Source organism: Vigna umbellata, chromosome 1 (assembly GCF_029865625.1).
Source record: "Vigna umbellata cultivar VRB3 chromosome 1, Vumbellata_1.0, whole genome shotgun sequence".
NCBI classification, from domain to species: Eukaryota; Viridiplantae; Streptophyta; class Magnoliopsida; order Fabales; family Fabaceae; genus Vigna; species Vigna umbellata.
This window is the reverse complement of record NC_142165.1, coordinates 98,036,033-98,054,875: the sequence shown is the minus strand read 5'-3', so window position 1 is coordinate 98,054,875 and position 18,843 is coordinate 98,036,033. Positions and strand designations below refer to the sequence as shown.

At 33.6% G+C, this 18,843-nt stretch overlaps 1 protein-coding gene and 1 pseudogene across 1 annotated transcript; both read left to right on the top strand.

The window, feature by feature from the left end:
* Nucleotides 1-3,618: 3,618 nt before the first annotated feature.
* Nucleotides 3,619-5,253, top strand: LOC148206950 (uncharacterized; annotated as a pseudogene).
* Nucleotides 5,254-13,093: 7,840 nt separating this feature from the next.
* On the top strand, nucleotides 13,094-18,584 carry ELF5 (proline-rich family protein). The gene is made up of 9 exons (XM_047309405.2): nucleotides 13,094-13,375; nucleotides 13,740-13,833; nucleotides 14,674-14,759; nucleotides 15,509-15,558; nucleotides 15,649-15,718; nucleotides 15,833-15,914; nucleotides 16,022-16,434; nucleotides 17,044-17,559; nucleotides 18,221-18,584. Exons 1-9 carry the CDS (start codon nucleotides 13,295-13,297, stop codon nucleotides 18,437-18,439), a joined length of 1,611 nt encoding a protein of 536 aa, XP_047165361.1. The 5' UTR covers nucleotides 13,094-13,294; the 3' UTR covers nucleotides 18,440-18,584.
* The last annotated feature ends 259 nt before the right edge of the window (nucleotides 18,585-18,843 follow it).

Genomic DNA, 18,843 nt, shown 5'->3' with positions numbered 1-18,843 from the left:
TTTCTGATTTTTTCAATTAGGCTACAGTTTCTGATTTTTTCAATTGGGACTACAGTAGGGATGACAGAGAAAAGGTTGGAGTGAGAGAAATGAAAGAGAAAGAGTTGAGAGGACTGAGAGAGGTGAGTAAGGGTTTAGGGGTTTCTTTTTTTTAGTTTTGAGAATGAAAATTATTAAAATACCCTTAACCTTAAAACTTAGAATCCATGATATATAAGGGTATTTTTGTCTACTAAAACCCGGTACACATTGCTAAAATGTACCAACTGAAAAACAGACTATAGTACATCAATTATGAATTATCAAGTGTGAGATTATAGGATGTTACAAACTATGCTCGCAAGCATTTGTTTAATGATTTTATACTCTATAAATGTAATTCACATAAATATTATGATCTACAAATTATCCCTAGGAATTTTTAAAACTATGCTTGGTTACACTTTAAGGATATTTTAAAATTAAAAACTAATTAAAATAAGAAAAAAAAAATTGAAGTTGGTTATGCGGGACGTTATAAAATATCTCCTTAATTATAAAGAAGATTTAATTTATCCACCATTTATCATGGGAATAGAAACCATACAAATGAAAAATATGTATAACTTTTTTTCAAAATAAAACATCCAAGAGAAAAAAATATAACCTCTAATAAATATTCGCACTTTCATATTCTTAAAATTATGCAAATATTCAATAAAATAGACTGCAAAAACTTAGTAAATTGTTTAGGAATAGAGTTGACATAATCAATATGAATATTTTATTAATTACATATAAAACTTAAAATATAAAAAATATTGAAATTTCATTTTAGAAAAACCTCCACTTCTCTAAAACACATTTTCTTTATCTTTTCTTTAGATTTTTTTAAGAACTCACTCATATTTTTTATAAATCATAATACACCTCAGAAATTATGGTGAAAAAACAGAAAAAATCTATCTGAACATGATTTTTTTTAGTGTAAGTTTTCCTTTACCTTGTTATTGTGTTGATTTTGGGAGATTTTGCATGTTGGAAGTTAGGAAATTTTCATGTGTGGTTCTTTTAGAATAAATATAAACCTTTATTAGAAAAATTTATAGAAATATATTTAGATAATTGATATGAGTTTGATGTGTAAATGTTTAGTTTTCTTTATTGGAGTTAAAAACTTAAACAAACAAGCAGTGAACCTAATTAAGATATGATACTATTTTAATGTAGATGATTTGTTCGTAAAACTCACGTAATTATTGTGTGATTGTAAGAAATATTATTTTAATGTATTAAAATTGTTTGAATATTGAGATGAATGTTGATGATATATATGTATTTTTTAGTAGTGTAAAGTTATAATATTTTAATAAGTTATTTTGGTTCAAGTTGATATTATTTTGGAACAAAATAGTCATGGTTGGAAAAAAAATGAAAAATATCAATTTGAACCAAATAGACCCCTTATTATATATATTGTACATTTTTTTTAAATTATGCATAGTTATTTTGCTAGCAAAACTCTTGTTAAGTGAAATTCATTTAATTGAAAACTCAATATGTTTGATTTATGGGTTGGCCAAATCTCTATCGACAATATTAATTTTATTGAAATTTCAAGAGTTTAGGTTGTTGGACAAACATTTCCTCGGTTGGACGATTATTTTTGTTGAAAACTCCTCAAGGTTTTCATTTATAATTTTGGTAAGTGAATAAAAATTCATTAAGTGTGTTAAGGCCTTTGATTAGGTGAGCAAAATGTTGGTTTGACGAATTACAACATATATAACTAACCGGATGGATCAAAGTAAGGGGAGAATGTTTATGAACTTAAAAAACAATCTGTAAATGTTTCTAAATGTCAAAAATGACTCAAGATGTATATCTATTGATGGAAGTGTATGATGTTATGATTGTGATATTGTGAATGTACTAGTATTGTTTATCAATTTTGATTATATATGTTACATAATAGGGATTCACCAAATAAACACAACAACAATGAGCATGAGTTCAATCTACATACAGGATTAATACTACATCTAATTCAAATGAATTTATGGATTTTCTTTCTTATATGTTGTTTAACTTTCTCATTTTGACTTGATGTGAAATTTAGACTCACACTTGGATACCCAAAATCCCTCCTCTAAATGCTGAGTCCTTTCATATTGGTATATCCCCTCAAACTAACCACAAGTACCATTTACTTGTATCGTCGTTTATCATATCGAGACACACTTACTTGAATATCTATCAAGAAGACTTTCAATACATATTTGTACTTTAGTCATCTAAGTCATATAAGTTTGATATCATTAATGAGTCTTTTTAAAAAGTATTCACCAAAAAAATACAACCATAATAAGACATAAATATGAGATACACAATACCTCAAACCTAAAACTTTAAAGTAATGAATTTATATTTACATTATTTATGTATTGCTCAACTTTATCATGAAATTTATTTTTATTTTTTTTATAAAAATATTTGAATTTAAACAAAGTTAAAAAAATGAAAAAAAAAATATGTATTTATACATTATTTATAATTTTATTTTTAAGATATGTAAATATAATATAATTCCTCGCAAATATGAAAGTTTCTTTAAACAAACCTTTAAATGGTAATGTAAATATTATATACATTATTTAGTTTATCTCCTGTAATTATTAGTAAAATGTCATATAAATGACATGAAAAACTCGGTATCATTTTCATATTTTAGAAAATACGTTTTCTTTACATATTTATTCACTTGACATTGAAAACAAAAATATCTAAAAATAAATAAATCCAATGATTGAGAAGGCGTGCCTTAACTCTCTTAAACATTTACTATTCAAACTCAAAGTATAATGATAGTCAAAAGAAAGGTAATAGTTTAGTGAATTAGATTCATTTCATAAAGAATATTAGTAAAAGAAGTGATATTAGCTCATTCAAATTATACACACACATATATATAAAAGCAAAATTATATCAAATGAAAAATGTAAAATGTTTTTGAAAGTTAAAATAATTATGTTTTTGAAGTGTTTATGAATTTTTTAATTGGGTCACTCTACATCAAGTAAATATAACGTTATCCTTTTTGTAAATTGAATTATAAAGGTTTTAAAATCGTCACAGATTATTATTTTATAACATTCAAGTTACTATGAACTAATTTCAGTGATTTAATAACAAAAAAAATACAATCTTAATATTTATCATTTTTTTTAGTTTAAAGACCTGGTTACAAAATTTAAGTAGTTCAAATCCTAAAAATTGATTTAACCAAATTTAAATTATATTTATTTATAAAAATGGAAATGAAAAATTAGCATATTTACAATAACTTAAACACTCTAATTAACCGTAGTTAAGTTAGTGGTTAGATCTTGATAATGTTATGAAAAAATAGCTGGAATTTACAATAAAAAAACTCTAATTAACCGTAGTTAAGTTAGTGGTTAGATCTTGATAATTTTTTTATTAAGTTAAACACCGAAAACTTACTTATAATTTACACATTATTTGTACACAGAGTTTAATATTTGGTAACAATTTTTTATTACATTATTATTGTTTTTTTATTCAAGGATTTTGTACGTGTCTGCATTAGCATTATACACGTCCTTGTCTGTTCGGTTAATGGATGGACGTTTAATATGCTTAGCCTTGGTGGGTGAATCATTCATGTGTCAAGGCATGTTTCATGTATTAATTTTCTCTTACGCAATAATAGCATAAGTAAAATACAATGTATAATCATAAAGTCGTAAATATTATATATTTTTTTATAAATACACGAATATATAAGGATTTTCATAGTTTTAAACTTAGCAATTATATATATAGTTTTTTTATTTCATTAAAAAATACTTGTAATTATTTATATTATTTTATTTTTTATAAATACCAATCGTTTTAGTAATATAAAAATTATATATATATATATATATATATATATATATATCCTGCTTGATGCATAAAATTATATTATAATAACATTTCTCCTAAATAGGTTTAATACTTTCTTTGATTCCTACTTTCATTTGACAATCTCAATTCAGTCTCCATTTTTAAAAGTGTTTAGAATATGTCCACAATTAGTAAAATTTGAGTCTAATTTGTCCCTTCCGTTAAGTATAACCAAACGGAGTTAGTGTGTTAATGATGTAGCACGAGTTATTGACAACATGTCAATATATTGTTTTGTGCATGCTGACGTGTAACTGACTTATAAAAGATACAATGTTTTATTAAGATAGGGTTTTTTTAATTTGGGAAAAAATTTATTTAGGGCAGAACCAATTAGGGTCTTCTTCTCCTTTCGGTTGCAAGGGGTACTGTAGTTCGGTTCCGACTCATTGGTGTCACCCTCTTTTGGGCTCGGGCTCGGGCTCGGTTGGGCAGAAAAGAGCCCGTGAAAATGATAGTGTTGCTGCCGTGAGTGGGGCTGAGGGTGGTTCGTCACAGAGTGCGTCACAGGAAGAAATCGGCGAGAGGAGGAGGAGATACAGAGGGGTGAGACAGAAGCGTGGGGGAAATAGGCGGCGGAGATTCGCGATCCTCACAAAGCGGCAAGATGTGGCTTGGCACCTTCGACACCGCCGAGGCTGCTGCCAGAGCCTACGATGAGGCCACATTGAGGTTCAGAGGTAACAGAGCCAAACTCAACTTCCCCGAAAACGTTACCGCAGTTCGACCTCCTCCTTCCCGATTTTTCGGCAACCTCACTCTCGGGCTTCGGTGATGTTCCAGCGGTGACTGGTTATTCTCTGACGGTGATGCAGGAGGCGCCACTTCAGAGACTATTGGGGTTATTCTCAGCTTCTACGGAGCACAAGGGAGTTCCATGGACTCGATCAGTGGTTCTATGATTTGCAAATGCCAGCACTTCAATCCTCTTCATCGTCGTTGTTGTTGCTATCGCCTGCGTATGCACCATCCTCTGCTTCCTTTCTTCTTCTTTGCAGATCGACAGTGCGGATTATGGTTTCAATTTGGGACTTTGGGGTCCTGTTATTGGGTTCTTAATTGGGAATTTCTTGTGTATCTGCAATTGCAATGAATGAAATTAGGGTTGTGATTTTGTTCTATTTCGTTTTGCGATTTTCGAATGTGAGATTTTCCGTTTCGAGTTTGGGTCTGGGAATTTTGTTTGATCTGCGTTTGGGTTTCTTTGAGAGCTTGGTTGCGTCTGCTTTGGGTTTAACTGTAGGGATGTCCACCTTCGAGATAGCCAGTAGGTTCAGACTAGATGGCAGTGAATTCTTGGGTTGAACCTAGATGGGGAAGCTTCCCTAGCCAACCTCTCGCACGAGTCAAAGAAGCATTTCTATTATGGCAGCCAAATAATAACACGTAAGCACTATATGCTGCCAGATCATCACTCCGTTAACATTGTTCCCTTCTATTTAACGGAAGGGATGATTTTGACGCAAAATTTAATAACTGAGGATCACTTTTAAACACTTTAAAAATGGGGACTAAATTGAGATTATCCAACGAAAGTGGAGACCAAAGAGGGTATTAAACCAAAAGAATATTACCTTATAATAATTACAACACTCAAATCAAATCATCTCATCACTTTATCTCTTTATCTTAATATCAGTTTCTTAAAACTATTATCATAATCTCAATATAATTTGACATTAATTTCTCCATAATTCAACTAGTATATCAACTCTGTATTTAACAAACTCATTTAGTGATATTACTCACGCATCTAATAATAACTAGATGTCTCATCCAATAAGTCAAACATTAGGACAAAACACAAAATAATTCACCTAGTGATAATAGACTTATTAATTAATGTGTCATCCTGCTTTGACTTTTTGTCAAATTTGAGTTTGGTTTTCACTCAACGAAAGTATACTCGTCCAACGAACATGCCTCTTCTAACTCTGCCAAACTCAATTTTGGAACTCGTCAAGGAATGAGCTTGCTCAACAAATATTCATGATGTAGACACCAAATTCAATATAATTAAACCATACCTCTAACCTCAAAGAAGTGTTTTCCTTCTCTAATCAAGTCCAACATAACAAAATTAATCAAAATGATCCATTGGATTTAGGAGTACCAATCCACAATATAAACTACAAAATTACACACTTCAACATATATGCTTTTTTCAATCAATTACAATTCCATCAATCAAATCAACAATGCAAAAAGACCACCATGCAAACAATTCAAGTAATGGAATTGAAACACACAAGACTTATAATTAGCTTCCCTTACTTCGATTAAACACTCATTTTCTCCTACAAATGCTTTCTAAAGTTTTATTGAACACGAGATGTCAAAACTAGACAAAAATATCTTAATTAAAAATCTAAACATATTATCATGATCACATAACAATAAATATTCACTTAAAACACCTTTTAGTCACATGCATACCCTCTCAACCTCCATACAACCTAAAGAGAAAAATATATATCTTAAAAAGAATAAAAGTAAACTTATTTCATTCTTTCACTAATAGAGTAAATGTATAAGTTTTTCACTAAGATGTTAATCTTAAAAAAAACGAAAATTAGGATAAAAAATCTAGAAAAAATGAAGAAAAAGTTGAGAAAGAAAGTTTTAGAGATTTAGTCATTTTTAATGAATGAATTTTAATTAACACAAAATATATTTACATTTTTAAACCTTTTATTACTAAAATATTATAGTATAATTTTTTAAAATTACTATTACTTTTAGATTATATTATAAATCATCCTAATATATATATATATATATATATATATATATATATATATATATATATATATATATATATATAAATATTTTGTGTGTTTACATAGTTTGAGTAAAGTCTCATTCTGGTATTGAGATTTGGTTGGTGGTTTTTTATAAAAGTAAAATAAAATTTGAGATTTCATTGAAATAATCGTTATATTTATTGAAAAGACAAATAAAACTAGTAGTAGATCATTGTGTACGTACGAATCGATTTGGTTCGAAGAATTTTATTTTTCAAGACCAGCAATAAATGTAAACGATTTATCATTCACGGGTTAACGAGACGAAATATTGTACTGAGTTAAATATTAATCAGAATAAATATTACATTAATCTAAATATTGAGCTAAATTAAACACTGTCTCAACAAATTAAATATTTTCAAATGATTTTTTCCGCATAAAAAATGAAATAAATAAAAAGATTGAATAGGCAATGAAAATACATTTCTATGTTTTGATATCCAATAAATTTATTATATCACAAACGTATAAAAAAGAAGAAGCCAAACTCGTATTGTTCACTAAGTAGTCGATTAACATATAGTGTAAAAACAACAATATTTTAAATACTGTGTAATAAGATTTGTCAGACCCTTAAAAATCCACTAAAAATTCAAGTAGTGGGATCCATGTGTCAAGGAGTGAGTGAGTGTTTCAGTTAGTGAAAAATAGGTGGCTACAGGAGAGTGGTCGTTCGGTTTTTGGTGATGACAATACTTAATGCCAAATTTCAAATGTCGTGCACTTCTCTGCATGCTTTCCTTCTTCTCCAAACTGCTAAAACCATTTTCTCCTCCTTCTCTCTAAAATCTCCACCTTCTCTCTAAAAAAATCTCACCTTTTCTTCTTCCGATCACCTCTCAGGTACCGTTTGAACACTCCCGGCGTCAAGAGCTTTCATTTAAACCGATCGGTTGGTGGTTCTAAGTCAGTGAGTTCCTTTCTCTTTAGCACGTTCGGTTATTCTCGCATGCGAAACCTCTATTTCTGGTCGCCTGAGTGAATCGTATAATTCTGAGTGTTTCTGGTTTTCTGTTTGGTTCAGTATTTCTAAAACGTGACTGTCGAACGTTAAGTCTTTGGTAGTGGGGAACTCTATTCTGCACCGTTGAGCGTTCGGTTACGTATAGAGGTAAGTGAAGCTTATATAATTTGATTAAGATTCTTGTTTTGAACGTTGGTATGTTTGCATGATACATTGTTTGATTGTTTGATGAGTATGAAATATGCATGTAATGCTTGTTTGGATGTGTGGATGAATGATTGATACATGTTGTGAACTGAGTTGAGATAGGGTTTGATCTTCAAACTGTAGTATTCTGAGTAAAGGTGGTAGTATGGTCGAACGTCATTAGTGAGCGTTCAATTCTTCATGGAAGTGCATGGTCTTAACTGATTTCTCATGCGTTAGGGATATTGTCTAAGAGTCAACCTGTAATACTCTGTAGGATTAGGTAAACTGTGACCGAGGGTTAGTATTAACCGTTCAGTTTTCCTTTGAGCGTCCGTCTATACTAAGTTCTTCTTCTAGAAAGGATTTCGTTATTAGTGCTTGGTCTTGGACCAAGCGTTCGATCTCAGTGGCGTTCGTTCCTGATAAGTACTTGGTCTTGGACCAACGCTCGTTCCATAGTGTTTGGTTTCTACAGGGCTCAGTCTTAAACCAAGCGTTGGGTCTCGTTTCAGTAATATAGTATTACCGTTTTTAAAATAAGAGTCTTCAGCCAAACTCGATATTGTTCGTTACCTCATAGTTTCTCATCAGTATTAGTATTGGGTGTCAAACAATATTGGTTTTAAAAGGTGTTCGGCCTAGAGTCTTAGTACTCGGCCTGGGCTTCGTGGCGTCTAGTTTAAGCTCTTAGGGGTTTGTTTATGGAAGTGGATAAATTCGTAAATAGCGCTCGGTCATGTTAGTTTTTAAGAAGTGTTATTCCAGTCGTACTTGTGCTATGATGAGAAAGTGTGATCTTATTTTAGTTTAATATATTGATGATAAAGTATGAGAGAATTTGAAATATGATGTGAATGAAATAGTTTTGTTATGAACGAGTATTCCAGGGAGGAATATCACAGAAAGTGGTTATTGATTTGTAAAGTATGAATGTGGACAAAGCTTAGCGAGCGTTTATCCTGATATTCCATGATTACTCATTCTCAAGTAGAGAGGAGTAAGTCATGTGGGGGAATGACAGGAGGTCCTAGTCCATAAGGTTAACTTGGACGGAATGGATTAACCTCGGGTGACAGCTGTTGAGGGTATCCTAGTTACTACATCACCCGGGTGCATAAACGTCGTAGCTACATAGGATTCATACAGTCTGGATAGTTAGAGTCAAGTGGTCGTTCTTTGTATGCCTTTACGCATGAATGATGATTTAGGTGTTGTTGACTTAATTACGAATGTTGTATGTTGTTATTGAATTAATTAAATTACATAAGCTTACCCTGTTTATCATTGTTGTCTGTGTTGGGCGTTCGGTTGTTGTCTTGTTGCAATGATCATCCGTGTGGATGTGAGCAGAAGGAGAAGAGCTGTTGGAATAAGTATTGGAAGAGGCGGAAGTGAAGGCCGAACCTTAGAAACGTTCGGTCAGGTGTTGACTTCATCTTTTGTAAGACCGTTCGATAATAGTTTATTTTGTAAACCGTTCGGTCTTGTTGTAGTTAGCGTACAATTTTTAATTCTCTGCTATTATGTAAGGTCGTTCAGCCATAATCATATCTTGTTAAGTGTAGATTGATCTATAGTATTATTAATATGTGATTACTCTCGTATATGATTTTATACTGTATTTTTGGAATGTTACAAGATTCTCCTTAATAGTTAAAATACAATATCATAGGATAAAATACAAAAATACAACAATAATAATAATAATAATAATAATAATAATAATAATAATAATAATAATAATAATAATAATAATAATAGTGATGTGATATAAATAGAGCGAAAATATGATATGATAAATGTAACATCCCAATAAATAGTAATTACCATTAATCAGAACTAATCACATTTACAGAAAATTACAGTGCAGTCTTAATATTTACAACAGCTGCTCAAAATTTAAAACTGAACGTACTACAATTTACAGTGTTCAGAATCTACCAAAAATAAAACGAGTCCCTGGACAAACGTTCTGCAAAACTATACACCTAACGTCCCAAAATACTATACAGAAAGATTAACAACTGCCACAGGACGAACGCTCTACTGCTCAGATTTAACCTCAACTTCTACCAAGTTGGCATCCTCCAAATTTTCTTCTTCCAGCATTGTTTCCAGAGGTGCCTCACCATCTGCTCACATCCACAACGGATGATCATTGCATTGACAAGACGGACATACAGAAACAGCAGACAACACAAGGAAAACGCAAGGGTAAGCTTAGGTAATTTAATTCATACAATCAATATGTTTTAACATAGTAAATCAGTCATACATTTCTTACAACAATAAATAGATATCCAAGCATACAGTAACTCATTCAAACTCTCTTAATTAAGGACTGTCCGGACTGTATGAAGCCATGTATCTACAGGCGTTCTTGCACCCGGGTGGTGTGGTAACTGGAACCGTCCATCAGCTGCCACCCGAGGTTAACCCTATCAGTCCAAAGTACTCAGTAGGACTAGGGCCTCCTGCCATTCCCACGCATGACCTACTCCCCTCTACATGAGGATGAGCACTCACGGAATATCAGGATAAACAGCCATCAGCAGCTTTACCATGGTCATACTACACTACTTCTCATATTCACATCATGGAGACGTTCCTCCTTGAAACGCTCATTCACAATCCAATCCAATAAATCCATTCACACTATCATTCGCACATTGTTAAACATTCCTCTTATTTAGATTTCCATTCTATGTTCCACTCTCTTAATTTAAACCAAGTTTATCGTTTAATCGATCCAGACGAATGTATTACAGTACACTGATGTCACGTTTCTGAACAAAAGAAACGAACCATTACCCATTCACGGACGTTAAGACAAAGGAGTAATGTAACTGAGATTGAGTTTAAAATATCAGAATAATACTTAGGAAAATTCTAAGTATAAGGACTTGAGGTTAAATGAAAAGGACCATCACGGTTTAAGTGAATCCAAATAAATAATCAGAGTATTAATAAATTCGGAAACGAGCACTGCCAGTCAAAGACCGAACGTTAATTAATAAATTGAACGAACACTATTGAAGTTCGCTCACGAAGCAATGATAAGGACGAGCGTTCAGTATAAACCGAACTCTCCTTAGGACGAACGCTAGGTCAATGACCGGGCACCAAATAGAACGAACGCGCATTTGAACGATCATTCGGTATCAGACCGAACGCTAACGATGACGAACGCTCAATCTAAGATCGAGAGTTCATTTGGACGAACGCTCAGTATAATACTAAGCGCTGCTTATGACGAACGCTGGTAAACAAAACCGAGCGTCCTAACTACACTTCACTTTATTTTCAATTGTTGGACACACTAGGCTAAGCCGAACGCTCACACCTAACTCTTGACACCAATAACGCTCGTTCTTAATCAGAGTCCTTTCCAAATGAAAGAATCCTTATTCCAAGTGATGTTCCAGGGAAACCGAACGGTATAAGACCGTTCGATAACGAGCGTACATGATCAATCAGAGAAGATAAGATTTCCAGATTTTTCATTCATATTAACTTCACAGTTTTCATACGAACCATAACTTAGGATTTATCTCCAACATAATTCTCATACATTACAGAATTCATATCATCATCTCATCAATACAGAATTTTCCATTTTCCAGTTCAAACATATCATCAATACAGTTCAAAACATTTTCATTCCAAACCATACAGAAATTCAATCATATTCAACCTCACACATTTCATTCTCTGCATACAGTTCAAACAACATTAATAATATACATCCAGTGCAACCATGCTCATTCGCGCATACTTAAACATCAATTGTTTCATGCAGTTCAGACATCCAATACATTTCATTGCTTTCATACAAATCAAACAAGTATTAAATTAAATTACTAAAGCTTCCCTTACCTGGTCTAGCAGTGCACTTCCAAATGCTTAAGGTTTTCTCTCGATCAATAACAGCTTTCTACCCAATGAATCACTCCACGACTTTCACTAAATCTAAGATACCAAAAAGGACATCAGATTCAAACCTATAACCCATGCATGCAACCAGGATTTGGTTCGCATGAACTAAAACAGACTAAGTGCAGGGACGAGAACTTACCAGATCAGTTCTCAGTTCTGTTCGGATCAAAATGATGCTCACAGTGCTGAGGAGGTTTCTACGGTGTCTGAAATAGGATTGGAGGAATTGATAGTGAGTTATCTTAGAGAGAAGATGGAACGGTTTAGAGAGAAGTCAGAGATGAAGAAAGGCTAGAGTTTCGTAAGGAAGAAGGTGATTGCATGCAGAGAATGGGAAGAGTTTTCCTGAAAATTCACTTCCTTCCTTCACAGAAACTAACTCCCATTCTCCACACACCACTTGTCTTCCACTAACATTCTCAGAGTGCTCTAACCGTGACACATGGCAGGCGCATGCAGTGTGAAGGTGAGTGGAGTTTTGACGTGGCACAGTGCATTAATTGATGATCAGAGAATGAATTAGTGTGTATTAATTTATCAGGTTCTCACAATAAAAGTAAAATAAATACTAATTTTATTTAGTTTTTATGGGTATAATATACTACCAACATAAAATGTTAATAGGTGTTGCGATGATAATAAAAATAGTATAAAAAATGATAATAATAATAATAATACATTGTTTTAAAAACAAAAATATTGATAGAACAATAATCATAAGAAAAAAATAATGACAATATAATAATAGAAATGATAACGGATAATCACAATAAGAATAATGCAATATGATAATGATAATATTTTGAATAAGAATAAGGGTTAAATATGATAATAAAAGTAATAATAATGATAATAATTATTATGATAACAAACTGATATTGATAATAATAATAACACAAATACTGATATTAAGATATGATTACAGAAAAAATAATCGTGAAAGGTTTTTTTTATAGAACCTTAATAATGGTAGTAGACCATCATTAAATTGATGAAATAAAAGGACAATGGGATAAAAATATGTATCTTATCCTATCTATATAATTAAAATATGATACGATAATTATCTTATATCATATCTATATCAGTGAAAAAGTTTGTAGGATTAAGAGGCGATAAGCCCAAGAAGAGGAGACAGCGTTAGTGGGCCGGGCTTTAATTAATGTATAATATGGTCCTGGACCTGATTTCGTTCCTCCTCATTTGTACAGAAAAAGCATCACAATTTCGTGATACGGATATAGATATACATAAGTTGTTATTTAGTATTCTTATCATTATTACAAACATTAGTCGATGCGTGAAGAAGGGTCTTGTGTTGTTTGCGTTTTTGTCCCAATTTTTAAAATCGTGACAGAAGAGAAAGAGCGAAAAGGGGAAAGGGTTTCGATTTCGGAAGAGGAAGATTAATACTGAGTAGCTTGTGAAAGAGAGGGTTCAGTCTTCCACAATGAAGACGACGAAGGGTGGCAAGGTCATGAACCCAACCGATGCTTACCGGAAGGAGCTTCGGAAGAAAGAATTGAAGAGGGTATTCTTCACTTCCTCAACCCACGCTCCATTTCTCTTTCGCTCTTAATCTCTTTTTCTTGTTCCCCTTTTTCTCTTATCCCTGCCCTAATTCTTGTTTTACCCTTTCACTGCTCCGCTGTTCTTAATTGATTGATAGTGCAAGTAGTTTTTCTCTGAATTTGATAATGCGCAAGAGATGCAAATAGGGTTTTAAAACAAAGGAGCTGTTTGGTTTCGTTCAAATGAACTTAGCTTAATTTGTGACGATTTCTATGTTCCTTAAAGTGTTTGTTCTTGTTATGTATTGCTTGTGTTTTCGAAGAATTCAGCTCATGGTCGGATTTTTTATCCTTGACAACTTTTTTATTTGATTTGGACAATAGAATAAGAAGGAAAGAAAGAAGGTGAGGGAGGTGGGGATTTTGAAGAAAGATCCTGATCAGTTGAAGAAGCAGATTGAGAACTTGGAGATGATGAGTAAGTCGTGCTTTTGTTTTTGCAGTGGAAGGCTGTAAAATTCAATATACTTTCTCTCACTTATTGTTATTATTTTTATTATCGCGAATTGATTGTTGAGCATTGATAAAGGGCTGCTTGATCGTGCATGTTGTAGTTGTTGTTTGAATGAATCTCTTATGCCTTGTTCACTTGAATGGATTTGGGGGAGAGGAATTGAGGGGATTTGAGAGGATTTGAAGATAAATTTTGTTGTTATTTATTTGAGTGAATTTGGAGGTAAGTGAGAATGAATTTGGAAGTAAAGTTTGTGAGAATTAGTGTACGATTTGACGACGGGACAGATTAACAAAATTTACTTCCAAATCCACTTTCATTTACCTTCAAATTCACTCAAATAAACAACAAAAAAATTTATCTTCAAATCCTCTCAAATCCCTTCGATTACTCTTCCCCAGATCCATTCAAGTGAATAAGGCCTTAGTTATTGTAAACACGAGAACCCATTTTCATGGACTAGGAACAGATGTTGAAACTTCTATTAGAGTAACAAATAAACTGTGATGATGAAGGAGAACAAGCTAATTAGATTTGTAGAGACTAGCAAAACATTCAGATTAAATTTGGTGAACTTGCAAATGCTTACGGTGAATAAAAAACATGACATTACAGTGGGTAGGGAAGTTCATTTGAATTCTGTACGAAGTTTCTTTTATCCTTGAAGAATACCCTTTTTGTCTTCATGGAGCACGGGAAAGATAGTTGTTTTCTGGGATGCAGTTGTATAATTACAAATTAAGTATGATGTCTTTTAGGATGATTTTACCATTCAAATTCACTGTGCATTGTTGGTTGTGGCAGAGGCTGATGGTGCTTTGGATAAAGCAAGAAAGCACAAGAAGAGACAGCTACAAGACACACTTAACCTTGTCCTAAAGAAGAGGAAGGTAAGAACTTATTATATGTTCTTTCTGTTGAAAATAATCATTTCATAATCCAATGTGCCCTTTGTATGATGCAAAATATCTCAGTTCTTTATTGTCTCCAGTATCTTTTTCTCTGCCATGATCAAAATCCATTGGTTTCCAAGAACATAGGCTTATGTACTATTCTTGTCATGGGCAAGTCCCATTAAGAGTATCTGAATAGCATCCTCTCGTGTTTATCTCAATCTGTAAATGATGGTTTAGGTTGATATTTGCTTAGACCCGTGTAAAAGGTTGCTTGGTCATGGCTATAGTCTTCAATTAGTTTCTATTGACACACATCTATTGTGGGTCATTGTTAATCTGTTTTCTGAGAGACACTTTTTTTACTATGATTTTAAGGCTTGAGTGTTACAGACAAGGCAAAATCAAAACTTAGTGCATGTTTGGTTTCACGTCATATCAAAGCACATGTGGATCCATTATCCATATTCTAGGTGAAGCTTCTTTGAATAGGTTTCATTTTTCACATTGAAAATTTAGATCTTAGACTCCAACATCAAACCAAACATGCGCTTAATGTAAGTGGAAATTTATGAACTGATTTTAATATTGTATTAGTAGTAGAAACTGTCTGGTTTAGCTAGTGGGAGACTGAAAATTTAATCTTCAGGATTTCAACATTTTATTTGGATATATGCTTTATTTAGTTAAATGGTTTCTGCCAATTGTTAATTAGTGATGATCTAGGTATAATCCTTCTTGTATAGGAATATGAAGATAAAATGCGGGAGAAGGGTGAGGCCCCAGTTATGTTCAGGTGAAGAATTTTTTTGTCATTTTAAAAACATAGATTTATTCCCTATTTGTGTTTGTGTGATTTACACATTCTAGGATGACTTTTTGGCAGTCATTTGGGGCCTCCTCGAAGGAGAACAACTGCAGAAGAAGAAGAGAGGGTTAAACACCCAAAGCCTGAGGTAGGATTTAAGCTGTTTCCGAGTGTGTGCTTTATTTTTTCCCATGCTCTTCCTTCTGAACTAAACTGGCGTAGCTGTCATTGATGATTGGGTGACTTACTGATTTTTCTACAGGACTCTGTTTATTACCATCCTACATTAAATCCTACTGGGGCTCCACCACCAGGGAAACCTCCTATGTTTAAATCATCTATAGGTATGCTGAGCTTGTTTTTCATATTTGTGTTGTAAAATCATGGATTAATAAATGGTGTTGGTTTGACTCTTCTGTACTTATCAGTCCACTATTGTGCTCAAATGCAGGACCAAGAATTCCTTTGTCTGGTGCTTCATCCAGTGCTGGTGCTTCATCCTCGGCAATGGAGACAGAGGATGATGTATTAGCTGTACCTCCACCTCCTCCACCGCCTCCACTGCCTGATGGTAGCAATGCAAGTTCAGCAGATGGCACTGTTTTACCTGCATCTTTACCATTGCCTCCTCCCCCTCCCATGCCTCCAAAGCCTGCTAGTGCCGTGTCTACATCATTACCACCACCTCCTTTGCCACCTCCACCTCCTGGTCCCCCACCTAAAGATCAAGTTGCAAATCGTCCTATTCCTCCTCCACCTCCTCCCCTTCAACAGTCTCAGCCACCCCCACCTGGCACTAGTGGAGGTGAAGGGAGAAATCAGTCTGCATTAACAGATGATTCGCCTTCCAAGGATCCTAGTCAGGTATATTTGTCTTACTAAATGACTTTGTTTTCTCTGTAAAGGCACGACCTGATTATAAAGGCATTGAAAGAAATGATGTTAGAGATATATTGAAAGCATTCATGGTGCTGGTAGTATCTGAAATGATTAAGTATGCAGATACAGTGATTTTTCAAAATTTAGGATGTGGAGATGGCAGACAATATTGAATAAAATACTAAAACATATCTTTATGCTTACAGAAAAAATAGATATATTTTTAAATTTTAAAATTATCAAATACCGATTTTACAGGGTGGATAGGGTTGTCTACATTTTTTTGCTCTATTTTATCATGTTTTAGCTTTAGTTGGAACCTATTTTCTTTGTTTTGAAACATTGCAAAGCATATTTTGGATTTTGGACACATTAGAGACATTTTGTAATGGTTAAGACTCAAAAAGGGACTGGATCTTTTTTGTTTTTTCTTGTATGTGTTTTGGTCTTGGGTTCAGTCATGCCTATGGTTATTTTGGTACATTCGTGCTTTGCTGATGGGTAGGTTACTTAATAGATGGGAAACAGTATACCTTTATCATGGTATGATTCTTCAAAACAAAAGCTTGGACGGTAACAATTTCTAAAATGCAGGGGCAGCTTCCTCCACCTCCTCCTCCACCAAAGACTGGTATGGTTCAGTCTGATGGTTCTGTTTCAACGGAGAGTAAGAATTCACTATCAAACCAGGAGATTCCAAAAATGGTTGCCGGGCATCCTCCTCCAAGGCAGCAACCTCCTGTTCCAGGGCCTGCTTTAATCCCAGGTTTACAGCCTGATGTATTACCCCCAGGAATATCCCGTTTTCCACCACCCCCACCACCACCTGACATGAGGCCTCCTTTACCTGGGGCAGTACTCCCTGGTCAGGCACCACCACCTGGAATGATGGTTCCCCTAATCCATAGGCCACCATATGGCCCTCCACCTGGTCCTCCACCAATGATGAGGCCTCCACTTCCACCTGGTCCTCCTCCAAACTTCCAGGAAGAGGATCATATGGCAATTAGGCCGCCTCCCCCCCCTCCGAAACCATCTTATGTTAAATCTGCTGCTTCCACTGTTGTTAAAAGGCCATTAGCGCAACACACTCCAGAACTCACAGCTATGGTAAGTTGAGGGACTTTTTGGCTTCCATTTATATTGGCTCTTGAATTTTTTGCTTTTAGATTTGCCTGATCTATATTATTTATTTATACTTTAATTTTGTAACAAGTTTTTGAGTAAAAACTTATTTCTGTTGTATTTTGATAATAAGCTTTCTTGAACTCTAACTAACGAAGTTAATGTCATCATACTGTAATCAAGTCTGGTGTTAATTTTTTTTTGCTACTGCATTTAGTGTTTTGGATATCTTATCATGAACCAAACTAATAACAACTAAATGATTTATATGTGCATTTGCTCATACTCGTACGGGGAAATTTTCTTAACGAGAAGAAATGTTGCCTGTGAGTTTGAATTTGTCTGAGCCTGAGGAAGTTAAATAAGTTAATTTAACCGATGAGAAACAATGTTTTGATAATTCCTTTCCATGTATAACCAATTAACACATCTTTTACAAGAATAATATAATAATATCTGGGCTAGTCAATGATGTTTTCACAAGTGGTTAAATAAGTGATTGTTGACTGGTTATATAGTTTTGTCAAATTGTCAATATAACAATATCCCGAGCTCTTAACAACTGAGAACTTAAAAGTAGGATCACTTTGTTATTATTTGAATCTATCGTGTATTCCTCTAATTGCTTTATCTTGTTTTTTACTAGGTTCCTGCATCTGTGCGAGTGAGAAGAGAAACTGCAATGAGTAAAACAAAACCGAAACCAGCAGTGCCAACCTCTAGGACCGTCTCTGGGACATCAGGGCCAACTATTGTAAAATCAGAGTCAGTGAGCTCGTCATCAGCTCCAAAAGGCCCGAGCATTGATGACTCTTATACGGCTTTCTTGGAGGACATGAAAGCCCTTGGTGCACTTGATGGTTGAGATTACGACGAGTGGCGGTGCGGTTAATGGTGATGGATGTGCTCAATGTAATTTGTTTATGTTCAAATATTCACTCTCTTGACCTCACTCAATTTTTTGTTCTTGATGAAAGTTAATCAAGATCGTCTACACTCGTTACTTCCAATTTTTCTCCTTTGTTACTCTAGTTTAAATTAGTGAACTGTCTTTTAGTTTATAAAACAATGTTCGTTATTAACCAATGTTGTGTAGATACTTAAAAAAAGGTACATTATATATATTAAAAACTAGATTTAAAATTTTGAAAAACACTTTTTAAAGTAAAGTGGTACAAGTTTTTTACCTATTGGAAGTGTAATGGGTATGGATTCTTGTATGTTGAATTTGTACTATAGTATGTTATTTGAAAATTGAGTCTATTTTAT

What these genes read in the sequence shown, in the direction of transcription:
- ELF5 (XM_047309405.2), top strand. Translation starts at nt 13,295, where the DNA reads ATGAAGACGACGAAGGGTGGCAAGGTCATGAACCCAACCGATGCTTAC. An exon ending in TGAGAACTTGGAGATGATGA is followed by an intron (nt 13,834 to 14,673) that starts GTAAGTCGTGCT and finishes TGGTTGTGGCAG; the next exon opens with AGGCTGATGGTGCTTTGGAT. An exon ending in TTAAACACCCAAAGCCTGAG is followed by an intron (nt 15,719 to 15,832) that starts GTAGGATTTAAG and finishes ATTTTTCTACAG; the next exon opens with GACTCTGTTTATTACCATCC.